The sequence below is a fragment of the Myotis davidii genome, unplaced genomic scaffold, assembly GCF_000327345.1.
Source record: "Myotis davidii unplaced genomic scaffold, ASM32734v1 scaffold993, whole genome shotgun sequence".
NCBI classification, from domain to species: domain Eukaryota; kingdom Metazoa; phylum Chordata; class Mammalia; order Chiroptera; family Vespertilionidae; genus Myotis; species Myotis davidii.
The window spans coordinates 233,544-248,943 of record NW_006285483.1 but is presented as its reverse complement, the minus strand read 5'-3'; the positions used below and the strand labels follow the sequence as shown (position 1 = coordinate 248,943).

General features: G+C 37.2%; 1 protein-coding gene across 1 annotated transcript in view; it reads left to right on the top strand.

Annotated features, from left to right (window-relative positions):
- PPM1D (protein phosphatase, Mg2+/Mn2+ dependent 1D) overlaps window positions 1–15,400 on the top strand; it is a 49,160-nt gene that overhangs the window by 30,031 nt on the left and 3,729 nt on the right. The window contains exons 5-6 of the mRNA XM_015559054.1: window positions 1,016–1,244; window positions 7,554–7,678. Coding sequence (XP_015414540.1) covers window positions 1,016–1,244; window positions 7,554–7,678 — 354 coding nt within the window. The remainder of the gene's footprint in view (window positions 1–1,015; window positions 1,245–7,553; window positions 7,679–15,400) is intronic.

Sequence of the window (15,400 nt, the reverse complement as noted above, 5' to 3'; positions counted from 1 at the left end):
GCGATTCGCGATTTTGCGCTATCATACTGGGTGTATGGTCGGCTGTGTGCGATTTTGCGAGTGTGGTAAAATCGCATAACAGCCGAGCATACACCCAGCAGCGCTGCTGATGCCTGTATGTGGAATGAAGTGGGCGGGCATCGGGAGGCCACTATGGCACGGGGCAAGCACTATGGGCAGTCTATCTGAAGTGTACCTGGCGTATAAGACGACCCCCCACTTGGAGGCATATTTTTCAGGGCCAAAAATCGTCTTATATGCCGGCAAATACGGTACCTGTAATTGATTTTTTGTGTTTGGCATCAGGGACCCAAAGTTGTTTGTTTCTCTCTCTCTTGTCCTAATTCCCGTTATTAAATGTCTATCCTTTCTCCATTGTTTGTAAGTTTCAAAATATGCACGGGTCTGTTTTTGTGCTCACTATTGTGTTCTGTTAGTCTACTGGTTTACAGCTTTAACATGAAAGTCTTGTTAGGGCTATGTTAGCATTGTCCCTGGATATACAGGGGGCGGGGGCAAAAGTAGCTTTACAGTTGTATATGAAACAGTTTGTTCTTGTGTTATTACGTATTATCTTAATACAACTGTAAACCTACTTTTGCCCCATTCTGTAATGATGAAAGGATTAATTCAAGTCCTTTAATAGCTTTCAAAATACTTAAAAAAATTTTTTCCCAATACTGCCCTAGCCAGTTTGGCTCAGTGGATAGAGTATCAGCCTGCAGACTGAAGAGTCATGGATTAGATTCCTGTCAAGGGTACATGCGTGGGTTGTGGGCTTGATCCCTCGTAGGGGGTGTGCAGAAGGCAATCGATCAATCATTCTCATCATTGATGTTTCTATCTCTCTCTCCCTCTCCCTTCCTCTCTGAAATCAATAAAGATATATATTTAAAAATTTTTCCCCAATACTAATGAAAATTTTATAATGCTAACTCAGCATATGATACATAAACTGTATTAGAATAAAACATAAGTTACCTGGAAGAGTAAAATATTTTATTTCGTATTACAGCAGAATGGCCAAAGACTATGACGGGTCTTCCCAGCACGTCAGGGACAACGGCCAGTGTGGTCATCATACGGGGCATGAAGATGTATGTAGCTCACGTGGGTGACTCAGGCGTGGTTCTTGGAATTCAGGATGACCCAAAGGATGATTTTGTCAGAGCTGTGGAAGTAACACAGGACCATAAGCCAGAACTTCCCAAGGAAAGAGAACGAATTGAAGGACTTGGTGGGAGGTAATCACTATGCTGTTTTGTCTTTCCTCTCTTGGTCTATTTAATCCTTTTCTGCTTTACTAACCAGTTTGTCCTATTTCTCCCTTTTGATGAAGTGATTTTTCTCAGTATTATATGTTTTTAGTTTGCCTGATAAAGTACCCATGTGCATTCATATTTATCTCATTACTTTGAATTGACTTTTATTTCTGATAATGGCTCCAAAGGGAAATATTTTAGTGGAATTCAAGTAACAACATATGCAAGGATTTATTTTTTATTGTTTTATTTTTTGCAAGAATTTATTGAAGACCTTTTACATGAATAATGATCAGCATGACCATCATAATTTGAACTGAACAGCCCTTAGAGTTCCAGAATAGAACAGTTTGATCTTATTTCAGGAATAGAATTTTGTTAAAATTAACCTTCAGTTTTTTCTTTGATTTCTAAGTCATGTGCTGTAAACCTTTCTTCTTATTTTCTTTTCTCTATTTTAACTTACTGTCTCAATGTGTAGTTTATAAACTATGAACTGAAGCCAAAACCGGTTTGGCTCAGTGGATAGAGCATCGGCCTGCGGACTGAAAGGTCCCAGGTTCGGTTCCGGTCAAGGGCATGTACCTGGGTTGCGGGCACATCCCCAGTGGGAGATGTGCAGGAGGCGGCTGATCGATGTTTCTCTCTCATCGATGTTTCTAACTCTCTATCTCTCTCCCTTCCTCTCTGTAAAAAATCAATAAAATATATTTAAAAAAAAACACACAAAAAAACTATGAACTGAAATTGACTTCAACATGATATTTTTATGATACAAACTAAAATGTAAGATTATTCTAAAGTAATGAGGCATAAATAGCATGAGAAAACTGAAAAATTATTCCAATACTTATTTGTAACAATTGAAGGCCTAAGGCAAGTTAAATGTTTTCTAAATAATAATTATAACGAAAGCCTTATAATATTATTACTAGCCTCTCTTTCTTGCTTTTAGTAAATCAAAAATCTTTTTCAGAGTAATAATAAACTAAGAAAAATCATTAACATTCTTAATTATAAGGAGTTCAAAACATCAGTAAGAAAAACACCCTCCCCGCCCCCAGATAAGTGGATAATGGAAAGGAAGTTTGAACAACAAAATACAAAAGAGTAGTAAATATGAGAAAAAATGTTTAACATTATTGAAATGAAACTCTATTTCCTTCTGTTGGGTTAGCAAAGATTAAAAAACTGGAGAGGTACTCTTTAATATTTTTGTTGAAGTGGGTCTCCTGTGGGAAGGATTTTAAGTTGGTACAAACTGTATAGAATATAATACCTATTACTAGCTTTAAATGTTTATTTTTTTTAAAAGAGAGAAAAAAGCCGAAACCGGTTTGGCTCAGTGGATAGAGCGTCGGCCTGCAGACTGAAAGGTCCCGGGTTTGATTCCGGTCAAGGGCATGTACCTTGGTTGCAGGCACATCCCCAGTGGGAGATGTGCAGGAGGCAGCTGATCGATGTTTCTCTCTCATCAATGTTTCTAACTCTCTATCTCTCTCCCTTCCTCTCTGTAAAAAATCAATAAAATATATTTTTTTAAAAAGAGAAAAAAATGTGTATAGACGCAGTAATTTCAGAAATCTACTCTAAAGAAGAAATCCAAAATGTGGACCAAAATATATGAAGAGTTATTGATTGCAGGAATGTTTAATGACTGTTAATGGCTGGAAAAAACTTGAAGGCCCAATAGCTGGAGAATGGTTAAGCATATTATAACACATACTAATAACAATGAATATGATATAGCTATTTAATGTTTATAGATAAACTAGAGACCCATTGCATGAAATTTGTATACTGGTAGGGTCCCTAGTGGCTGCCCTCCCTTCTCCCAGCCAGCCCCACCCCCTGGTTGAACTCTCAGACAAACGCCCAGTCGAGGGGACAATTTGCATACTATGCTTTTATTATATAGGATTTTAAAAAATCAGTTATATTATGAAAAATTTTAAGCATAATTAAAGGTAAGGAGAGAGTATTCTAATGAATTCTCATGTAAATGAGGTATTTTTAGTAATAGAATGCCTATAGGTAACAGAATAAGCAGCATATAGAATGATATAGTGTAATCTCAACTATGCTGAGAAATAAGAATAGGATAGAAATATACTAAATGTTAAAAATTTTCTGAATGATGATTTGCTTATGTATATATGCATACACTTTTTTAGGTAGAATAAAATGATGTACTATAGAAGATCTCTCAACTACTATTGTCCCATAGGCCACTCAGTTCTCTTCCACCTACAAGAAACTAATATTACCGTTTATTGTTCAATAGAGTGATGTTCATATACAGTCAAATATGAAATTATACCGTGTATGGAAGTACTATCATTTATTTAGTCTGTTGAAGAATATTTATTTCTAATTTTTTGTTATTACAACACTATTGTAAAACGAAAAATTGGCTGCCTCCTGCACATGCATCTTTTTGTACAGTGCAAGTATTATTTGAAGGATCATTTCCTAGAAGTGGTATTGCTGGGCCAAAGAGGAGTATGAGGGGCAAGCAGGAGGCAGCCAATTGATGTTTTGTTCTCACTTCAATGTTTCTCTCTCTCCCCCTCTCCCTTCCTCTCTCTCAAAAAATCATTTAAAAAATATAGCCCGGCTGGTGTGCCTCAGTGGTTGAGCATCGACCTATGAACCAGGAGGTCATGGTTCGATTCCCAGTCAGGGCACATGCCCGAGTTCCGGGCTCAATCCCTGGTGTGGGGTGTGCAGGAGGCAGCCAATCAGTGATTCTCTCTCATCACTGATGTTTCTCTCTCTCTCTCCCTCTCCCTTCCTCTCTGAAATCAATAAAAATATATTAAAAAAATACATATTAATATATATATATGTATATATGACTGATTCCTGACGCACATGAAACTCACTCGAGGATGGGAAGCTACAGAATGGCTCCTGGATTTCTGTAAAGCTCATTGCTGAAAACAACATGATAAAAGCTGCCTGCTCTCATACTGTTTCCTGTTCTGTATCCCACAAAATTAAATGAGCCTGGTTTCATGTTATAATATATTTGATCCTTTGAGTGTGAAGGTCAGTCTGTATGACACTTTGTATAATACTGCTCGTAGTCATGCAAAGTGGGCTTTGCAATTGCAAATTGAATTCATGTATGTATTTGGGGTTTTTTCTGGGCTTTCTATTTTTTTAAAAATAAACTTATAAGAATTTTAAAAATATATATTTTATTAATTTTAGAGAGGGAGAAAGAGATAGAGATAGAAATATCAATGATGAGAGAGAATCATTGATCTGCTACCTCCTGCACGCCCCACACAGGATCGTGCCTGCAACCCGGGCATGTGCCCTGACTGGGAATTGAACCGTGACCTCCTGGTTCATAGGTGGACGCTCAACCACTGAGCCACGCCAGCCAGGCTTACTTTTTAAATTGAGGCTTTATTATAGTTTGTAACATGGGTAGGCCTAATCCCTTCTCATTAATTTTTAAATACATTTTTCTTGCCTATTTCTTTATCTTGCTATCTGAACTGTTAAATTACATTTTCTTTGATTGTCATAAGTTTTTTTTAGAGTTTATGTTTTTTTGTCTTATCTCTTAAAATACCATCTGGATAATTGGACAGATGCTCTTTGCTATTTGGGAGCAGGTGTCTTTTTGCATAAATTGAGCTGTTTTATTATAAGTCATTTCCTCCTTTCCCTCTGTCTCACCCTAGGCAACTGGCCAGTGCTCTGTTTTTCCAGCCTTCTGTTCCTGTCAGTCAGCTCCCTGCATATCAGGCTGTTCTTTTGTGTATGTCTTTCGATGGTACAGGGTAATGGTGAGGAGTGCAATAAAAGCAGCATTTCTTCTAACATTGCTTTGTTTTTTTTATTCCAAATTTAAAACTTCATTTTAATCAGTACCATTATTTTGTCTTTTCTTCCTCAGAAATATAGAGACCATAATATTTTTTAATATTAAGTGTTGAGAGCTGCTAGTATAGTTATATTGAAAGCAATTGATAGCTACTGTAATTACTTAAGTATTAAGTCTTATTTTTAGGGAGCAGGTTTAGGAAAGACCAGTAGGGCTTAAGGTGTTAGGGAGACAGAATGTAGGTATCTCTTTTCCTGTAATTCTCATGTTTCATAGATTTTTTTTGAATGATAGATTTAGTCTTTATTCTCTAATTTGCTTTTTAAATTTTTTTTATCTTTTTAAGGTGTTTTTTTTTTCTTCAGATTTGCTTTTGAGCCTCAGCATTGAAGAAAGCATAAAATAATAAAATGACTGCCTTTGATATTCTTTCTTACTCTTGTTAGGACCTAGAACAATGTTGCTTTCAGAATTGTGAATTAAACTAAAAAGGGATAGTAAATTAGCAACTCTCTTGAATTTCTCTTCTATATTAACATTGACATTGTTTTTTGATCATTCTGTACTTGCTTTATTCCTTCCCTGTGCTGCCTGGTATAGTAGCCACTAGCCACACATGGCTGTTTAAATTCAAGTATAAATTAATCAAAATTAAATAGAATTAATTCAGTTTCACATTTGCAGTGCTCAGTGGGTATACATAGCTTGTGACTACTGTATTTGGGCAGTGCAGGGTAAACATTTCCATAATTGCAAGAAGTTACATGATACAGCTGCTGAAATCTCCTGGTTTGTCCTTATCAGATGAGTTTGTTTTCTACTTTAAAAAGAAGGTTGAGGTTCTCCTTCTGTATTTCATGGGTGTGTTTTTTTGGTTTGTTTGATTTTCTTTTTGGTCAGAGGAAGATTGTTCTTGTCTCAAAGGTTTATGCCTTTATTTTACTTCTCAGGACTTTTTTCCCATTTCTTCTCTCGCTAGTATTTTTATCCCTTTGAAGTTAGAACAGAGATATAAAAACCATAGAGGATAACCAGATGGCTGCTGCTGAGGTGTACAGCAGGCATTTCATAGTGACATTTATTTGGAGGTGGTGTCCATTATTTGTCTTGTCTTCAGTTTTCCATACCTTAAAGCCAGTTTAAGTGCTCATCAAGTTTAGGGAAATAAGAGTCAAGCTACTCAAAGCCAACATAGTAAACTAATAAGAGACTCATATGTCAGAATGTTATAGTACTTGTTAGTGAGAAAAATAACAAGTCATCTGTCTTTGACAGCCTTGGGAATGAATCATTATGATTATCATGTGTCTGTCAAATGGACCTAATATTGTGTCTTGGAAATACTCTTTGCCATTCCACACCCCAACTTTTCTAGCCTTCCAGACAAACATTTGTCTTCTATTTATTTTTTAAAAAATTCAGGTAGATTATGATTAAATTGATTTAAGGGTCAGCTTCCCAATTCAATAATATAGCCACAGGGTAGAGAGACCATCTCTATTGGTTTATTTTCCCATCTCTATTGTTTTCAGTAACATTTTTTGTTCCAAGACTTATTTCCATGTTTTAGGCAACCTAGAGTATCCTAACTCCTAGAGTTACTAATTACAGATTTCTGTTGCTCCTATGCCAAATTTCTAGGATGGTTTTTCTTATTCTATAACTCTGAAATCTACATATTTGCAGATCTATTTCCAAAGTCTAATCTTACACTTCTGATTATAGAAATACCTAACTACATAGATATTTCTATTGAGGTATTTACTATTAATTCCTTAAATAAAAACATTAAAAATTAATTTCTGAGTACCCTCGAATCCCTCAAAAACTATATAACCTTTTCTTTGTAATTTCTTTTATCACTATTTAATTACTCTCATTTATATCTTCTTCTTCCTCCCATTCATTTTTTTTTTAGTTATCAAGTTATTTTGCCACCCCCCCCCTTTTTTTATGATAGCTACTCATTTTTCTTCCCATTACTACCAGTCCATTCTGTTTTAGTAATCTTCAGATTCTCCTCTTCTTAATCTACCCTACTTTATTTTTCCTTTCTGAACAGGAACTTTGGCTTATGCATCTTTGTTTTTTTTTAAATATATTTTATTGATTTTTCACAGAGAGGAAGGGAGAGAGATAGAAAGTCGGAAACATTGATGAGAGAGAAACATCGATCAGCTGCCTCCTGCACATCCCCCACTGGGGATGTGCCCGCAACCCAGGTACATGCCCTTGACCGGAATCGAACCCGGGACCCTTCAGTCCGCAGGCCGACGCTCCATCCACTGAGCCAAACCGGTTTCGGCGGCTTATGCATCTTTGTATCTGAAACAGACAAGTCATTATTTTGTGATAATATAATCTGATTTTATTTGTGATTTAGTATATAGAGCCACCTTAGTTGTTATGTTTTTATTATATAGAGTATTTATGTGAACTCTGTTTTTTAGTGTGATGAACAAGTCTGGGGTGAATCGTGTAGTTTGGAAACGACCTCGGCTCACTCATAATGGACCTGTTAGAAGGAGCACAGTTATTGACCAGATTCCTTTTCTGGCAGTAGCAAGAGCACTTGGTAAGTACAGCTTACATTTGGTGAAATCATATTGGATATTCTACAATATATGGTAGCAAAATGAAAAAGATTCTAAATCCTCATTTGGCACACAATGGGGGTAGAAATATGATATTATATTAAATGCTTTAACACCTAAGTGAGGGGAAGGTTAATGTATAAATTTCAATGCCCTTTACAAGGTGTACCGGTTAATAATTTGGATTTTGTAATGAAAGAAAACACGATAATTTCAAGAGAAACATCAAAAGTGCTTTATTCAATGTCCATCCCTAGCTACACATTTCCCCCATCTTTCAGGTAATTTGTGGATAGTGTCCCAATAGAACTTTCCTTGTTTTGAGGCAAACCATTCAGAGACCCAATTTTCCACTTCTTCGTTTTGAAGTGCTGCTCAGAAAGTGCGTGTGCCATCGATCGGAACAAGTTTTTAAAAATATATTTTTATTGATTTCTTTACAGAGGAAGGGAGAGGTAGGGAGAGATAGAGACATCAATGATGAAAGAGAATCATTGATTGGCTGTCTCCTGCACACCCCCCACTGAGGGTCAAGCCCAAAACCTGGGCATGTGCCCTTGACCGGAATCGAACCTGGGACCTTTAGTTCTCAGGTCAATGCTCTATCCACTGAGCCAAACCGGTTAGGGCTGAAGCAACATTTTACTGATGACTTTTCAGTTTTCCATTTGTCTTTCTCATTCAGTTGATGTGGCACCCATTTTCCATCCTTTAAAATCTTTCCCATTGCTTGAACGATCGGAAATTGCTGGAGCAGTGTTTAATCTTTCTGAAAGTTGTTTTTGAGGTTGACATGCACCTTCTTCCAATAATGCTTGTAATTGTTGGTTTTCCAACTTTTTCGGTTGACCTGGACATTCTTTGTCTTTCACATTGAAATCATCACGTTCACAAGTATCTTGAGATGGAGCATGTTCACCATAAGCTTCCTGAAGTATACGATAACTTTCAGCAGCACTTTTCTTTAAAATAAAGTAATGAATTAAAACTTCCCAGAAATGCTCTTTTTTGGCACATAATTTGACATTTTTAACTATAAAAATATCTATGATGTTAACACCTTCACCAAATTTGACATATGAAGTTTTGAAGCTTGTTGTCAATACAACAAAATAGCATACATATCAAATCGCATATATATCAACATACGTGTTACTCCATCTATTGAAAAAAATGTGTATTATTAACCAGTACAACTGGTACTCTTCGATCATGAATCATATTCAGTGTTTTGCTAACTCCCATCTATACTAGGGAAGTACATGTATGCCTATGCTTGATGTTACCCTTAAAATTTATTTCTAAATGTTCTTTCCTACTTAAAACCTTTATATATCTCTTAAGGGTCTTTAAAGCTCTTTTTTTGTTTTTTAATATATTTTATTGATTTTTTTACAGAGAGGAAGGGAGAAGGACAGAGTTAAAAACATCGATCAGCTGCCTCCTGCACACCCGCTACTGGTGATGTGCCTGCAACCAAGGTACATGCCCTTGACCGGAATGGAACTCGGGACCCTTCAATCCGCAGGCCGAAGCTCTATCCACTGAGCCAAACCAGTTAGGGCTTCAAAGCTCTTTTTTAGGTAGAAAAGTAAATTGTCCATGATAAAATAAAAATACTTGCTTTCTGGCCCGCTTTGTATTATAAGGAAAGTTAGAAGATTGTAGATATAAAAGTCTTAATCTTGGGTGTGCTAGTTAAATTTTATTCTAAAATTTTTTTTTAGTCTTAGAAAACATCCTTTTCCCCCCTTCTCTCCCTCTTTTCTCTAACAGACACTTAAATACTGACTTGGTGCCAGACATTGTGTTACGTTTTGGTGAGATATAACAAATACACTGTCTGCCCTCATGGGGCAAGACTATGTAGTTGGAGAGACAGGCAATAAAGAAGTAACTTGTAAATGAAATAATTATAGGTTAGAAAATACAATGAGAGAAAGAAACAGAGTCCTGTGAAAAGGAAGAATTTAAAAGAGGACAACTATTTTAGATAGTGTGAGGGAAATGTTCCTTTAGGAAGTGTTACTTTGGCTGAGATATAGTGACTGAGAAGGAGCTTGGGGTTTTTTATTTGTTGTTTTTCTCACCAGATCATGGTTTATTATAAAGGAATATAACTGAGGAACAGCCAGATGAAAGAAATGGTATAGGGCCGTGGTCGGCAAACTGCGGCTTGCAAGCCACATGTGGCTCTTTGGCCCCTTGAGTGTGGCTCTTCCTAAGCCTTAGGAGTGCCCTAATTAAGTTAATAACAATGTACCTACCTATATAGTTTAAGTTTAAAAAATTTGGCTCTCAAAAGAAATTTCAATCGTTGTACTGTTGATTTTTGGCTCTGTTGACTAATGAGTTTGCCGACCACTGGTATAGGGCAAGGTATGGGAAAAGGGCTCAGAGCTTCCATACCCTCTTACAGACACCACTCTTACCAAATCTTCATGTGTTCACCAACCAGGAGGCTCCCTGAACCCCATAATTTTTTGAAAAGAGGCTATTGTGAAGAGCCTGTTTAAGAATATTCAGGCATGGATCCTGAATTAGGAAAGAGCTTAGCATGTTCTAAGAATTATCAAAAGGTTGTAGTTAATAAGGCACATGTGGGCCACATCGTGACAGGTACCAGCATTCCAGTCTAAGTGTAGTACTGGGAAGCATAGAAAAATGTTAAGCTAAGGCCCTGGCCAGTGTGGCTCAATCCAAATTAAAGGAGGCCAAAGAAATGTTACAAGTAAATGCTATTCCTGATTCTAGGCTGGGTCCTATAAAGGACACTATTAGGCCATCTGATAGTTTTTGGAATATGGATGGTAGACAGTAGATTAGGCAGGTATTATATTAGTGTAAATTTATGAAGCTGATAACTCTGCTGCGAGAGCGAAGTAGCAGCTACAGTGTGTTTTTAGTGTCATTAGTGACACTTCCTCATTGTATTTGGTAGCACTGTGTCACTAAGTCTAGCCCGCCCTTGAGTGGAGGGGAATTAGGTCTACCTCTTTAAAAAAGAATATCAAAGAATTTGTGCGCACATTTTAAAAACACACAGTTACCCCTACTTCATGATTGTTCATTCATTCACCAAATATTAAATGCCTGCTAGCATTCTAGTCTAAGTGTACTGTTCTGGGTTCTGGGGATCCCACAATGAACAAAACAGTAAAAAATTTCTGGACCTGTAGAATTTAGAATTTACTCTATTTCTAGAAGGGGGAAACAGATGATACACTAAAATAAATAAAAAGAATGTAGATTGACTCTAGTCGGTTTGGCTCAGTGGATAGAGCATCGGCCTGATACTGAAGGGTCGCAGGTTCGATTCTGATCAGGGGCACATACCTGGGTTGCAGGCTCGATCCCTGGAGCCTGTCAGGGCACGGACCTCTGGGCATGTGCAGGAGACAACCATTCGATGTGTCTCTGACATGGATGTGTTTCTTTTTCTCTGTTTCTCCCACTCCTGTGAAAAATAAAACGAAATGTTGTGGGGGTGGGAGTGCAATTTTAAAAGGGATTGTCAGAAGTTTGGAAAGATGACATTTGAGTAAAGAGATGAGGCATTAATACCTGGCGGTGTCTTGGGCAAGATCATTTAGGCAGAAGGAACAATAAATGAAAATAACCTTATTACTTAGGTCTTTAAAATTTTTTTATTGAAATTATTGGATTGATTTAGGATATTTTCTCCTTAACTGAGCATTTTAAAAGGTGGAAGTTGCCATTAACCGATATAGCAAAGACTGGACCATCAGTTGTAAGGGATTCAGTACTTTAACAGATGTTAAATGGTGATGTCCAGTTGGCTCTGGCTATGGAATTGACCGTAGGTAAGGTTTAGGCTGGAGATATCAATTGGGAGCCAGAGCATAGAGATAATGATGTTCAAAGGCCTGTGACTTAAGGAGGTCATCAAGAGATTGAATGTATATAGAAACGGGGAAAGAGACAGTGACTGAACCTTGAGATATTATCACTGTTAAGAGTTGGGGGTATGAAAGGAGTAACAAGGCAAAACAAGACTGAGAAAGAGCTGCAAGTAAAATAGAAGGAAATTCAGGAGAGCATGTCCTGAAAGTTAAGTAAGAAAGTGTTTCAAGAAGGTATTTTTTAAAAATATGTTTTTATTGATTTTAGAGAGGGAGAGAAGGAGAGGAAAAGAGAGAGAGAGAAACATCAGTCAGCTGCCTCTTGCACGACCCCCACCGGGGATTGAGCCTGCAACCCAGGCATATGCCCTGACCGGGAATCAAACTGGAGACCTCTTAGTACATGGGTCGATGTTCAACCAACTTGAGCCACACTGGCGGGCTCAAGAAGGTATTTTGTTATGTGTCACTTTTACCTGTTATATGTCACTTTTACCTGTTATATGTCAGTATTTCAAATACTGTTGATAGTTCAGGTAAGGGGAGACTGAGAAGTGACCATTGGGTTTAGTAGCAATGTGGATGTCCTTGGTGATTTTAACAAGCTATCTTTTGGTAGGATAGTAAGACTCTAGTCATTATTGGAGTTGGTTCAAGAAAGAGCAAGAGGAGGAAAATTCGGTAATAGCAAATTGAGACACTCTTCCTAGTTTTATTATGAAGGAAAAGAGAAATGAGGCTTTAGCTGGAGCAGTAAGTATAGGGTCAAGAGAAAATTTGCTGCTGTTGTTTTAAAAAGGGAAAGAATAATAACAGTTGATAGGAAAGATCTACTAGAACAGTGAAAACTTCATGTAGGAGGTAAATGGTAATTGCTATAGTAATGTCCTACAACATTTGAATATAACTTTGTAAATAAATTCATGAAAATGAATGAATCTTTATATAAAAAGACTTATAGGAGAGATGAAATTGTTTTAGTTATGAAAAAATGGCTTTTGTTTTTTCTCTTGAGTTTACTTTCTATCACATTTTCTCCTAAAAAATAATAATACCCCTTACATTTGAATATTTAAGCCAAAAATGATTTGTTACATTTTTCAGTCCTTATTCTGGCACTTGGGGAACATTTTTAAGAAAGAAATTTTAGTTTTCTTTAACTTGTTGCATGATAATACTTATTGGCCTAAATTAAATGATAGTATTTAGCATCATTATTATGATTTATGGCTATTTTCTGTTTTTATTTGTGGAAGAAAACTTTACTTGTAAAAATGGGTACCATTTTAGCACTAATGGTGAACATAATTTACTACAAATGAAGCAAAGGTGCCCCCTAGTGACTGCCTCATGGAATTGCATGTGAGTCTCAAATCATTTATTCTTTTTTTTGTAATATATTTTTGTTGGTTTCAGAGAGGGAGAGGGTGGGGGGGGAGGGAGAGAGAGAGAGAAAGAGAGAGAGAGAGAGAGAGAAACATCAGTGATGAGAGAGAATCATCGATTGGCTGACTCCTCCATGAACCCTACTGGGGTTTGAGCCTGCAACCCGGGCATGTGCCCTTGACTGGAATCGAACCCGGAGACCTTCCATCCCAAACTGACGCTCTATCCACTAAGCCAAACCAGCGAGAGCCATTTATTTATTTATTTATTTATTTATTCAGCCAGTTAGTTAGTTAGTTAGTTGTTGACACTATTATAGATTTTTATTAAGGGCAGTATTTACCAAGCACATAGTCTTTGCCCTCATGGAAGCTCACAGTTTAAAGAAGGGTAGAGGCATTCATCAAATGATTACAAAAAGAACTTAAAATTATGAAAAGTGCTTGTAAAAAATAAAGTGCTTGCATACGTGCTAAAGAAAATTTAAAACGGGGGTATTTTACCTAACTGAATATGTCAGAGGAATGATATTTGAGCTGAGGCCTAAAGAATCACTAGAAATTTAGAGAGGAAGAGCCCTGTTAGTGTTGCTCAGTGGTTGAGTGTCAACCTATGTATATGATCTAGGAGGTCACGGTTCAATTCCAGGTCAGGGTGTATGCCTAGGTTGCTGGCTTGGTCCCCAGTGGAGGGCTTGCAAGTAGGCAGCCAATGATTCTCTCTCATCATTGATGTTTCTATCTATCTCTCCCTCTCCCTTCCTCTCTGAAATCAATTAAATATATATATATATTTAAAGAGGAAGAAAGTGTTTTCTAGGCATAGGAGCGGAATTTGTGAATAGCTCTGTGATATGGGAAGTATGGTGAATAAAAGGGACTCTAATGAAGGCCAGGGTAGCTGGAACAGAGATAAGGGAATAAGAGACATGGATAAAATGAGAAAACAATGCATTAGTCTGGATATCTTAAGAACAAGAGTAAATTATTGCAGAGTTGGAGTGGAAAATATATTACTAGATTTTTGTGTTTTTAAAATTATAGCAAAATACATATAACATAAAATTTAATGTCTTGCCGAAGCCGGTTTGGCTCAGTGGATAGAGCTTCGGCCTGCGGACTGAGGGGTCCCGGGTGTGATTCCGGTCAAGGGCATGTACCTGGGTTGCAGGCACGTCTCCAGTGGGAGATGTGCAGGAGGCAGCTGATCGGTGTTTCTCTCTCATCGATGTTTCTAACTCTCTATCTCTCTCCCTTCCTCTCTGTAAAAAATCAATAAAATATATTTTTAAAAAAATTTAACGTCTTAACAATTTTGAATGTGCAGTTTAGTGGTATTAAGTACATTTACATTGTTGTGCAGCCATCACCCCACCCATTTTAAATTTGTGTTTTTAAGAGGTGGGTTTTGGTTGTAGTTTTTTTTTTGTTGGGTTTTTTTTGGTTGTAGTTTTGAGAATGGATTACCAGTAGGTGAGGCAATAGTTGATGGAAAGCTACTGACAGAGGAGGTGGGGTGCTGAAATTCATTAGAGGCACAGACAGCTGGGTGCCATGTGTCACAGGAGTAAGCAGAGAACATACTGAAATCAGAAGAAAGGCCTTTCTCCTCTGGTGTTCCCCCAGTGTCCCTACTGAAGACAAAAGGGAAATGACCATTGAGCAAGTAACCAACAATATCTGCCACACGGCCCAAGGCCCCTCCTTTAAGTATGTATGGGAATGACATTATGATCCTATTTTAGTTCAAGGCCCAATTCTGATCCTTATTCATTTGATCTCACATGGATGTTTCTCTCTCTCCCTCTTTCTTCCTCTTTCTAAAAATCAGTTTTAAAAAACCTTAAAAATTCTTTTGGGATTCTGGTTTGAATTACTAGTGCGTTCACTTTATAAGTTATTTTTGGAAGAATTAACATTTTTATAATATTCCTTTCTATGAATATAGTTTATTTCTCCATTTCTAAAAGGAATCTAATTGTAGAGTCTTTTCCATAAAAGACTATCATACCTTTTGTCAAATTTATTTCTAACTGCTTTACATTTGGTTCAATGTTGTAACAGAATTGTTTAAAATTTTCTGTTTTCTATTTCTTGCTATTGTGTAGAAATACACAATTGACTTTTTAAGAAAATCCTTACCCAAGGATATTTTTTTCATTGATCTTTAGAGAGAGAGTGGAACGGAGAGGGAAGGAGGGGAGTGACATCGACTGGTTGCTTCCCACGCACACCCCAACGGGGCCTGGGATCGAACCTGCAACCGAGGTACATACCTTGACCAGGAATCGAATCTGTGACCCTTTGGGTCCATGGGCCAATGCTCTAACCACTGAGAAACTGGCCAGGGCTACAGTTCTATTACTTTTTATGGAATCAGTAGAAGCCATCCTGAGACTTGACATTGGGCCTTTTAGGATGCTCTAGCTTTGTCTTCTTGTGCAAAGTTTATGGT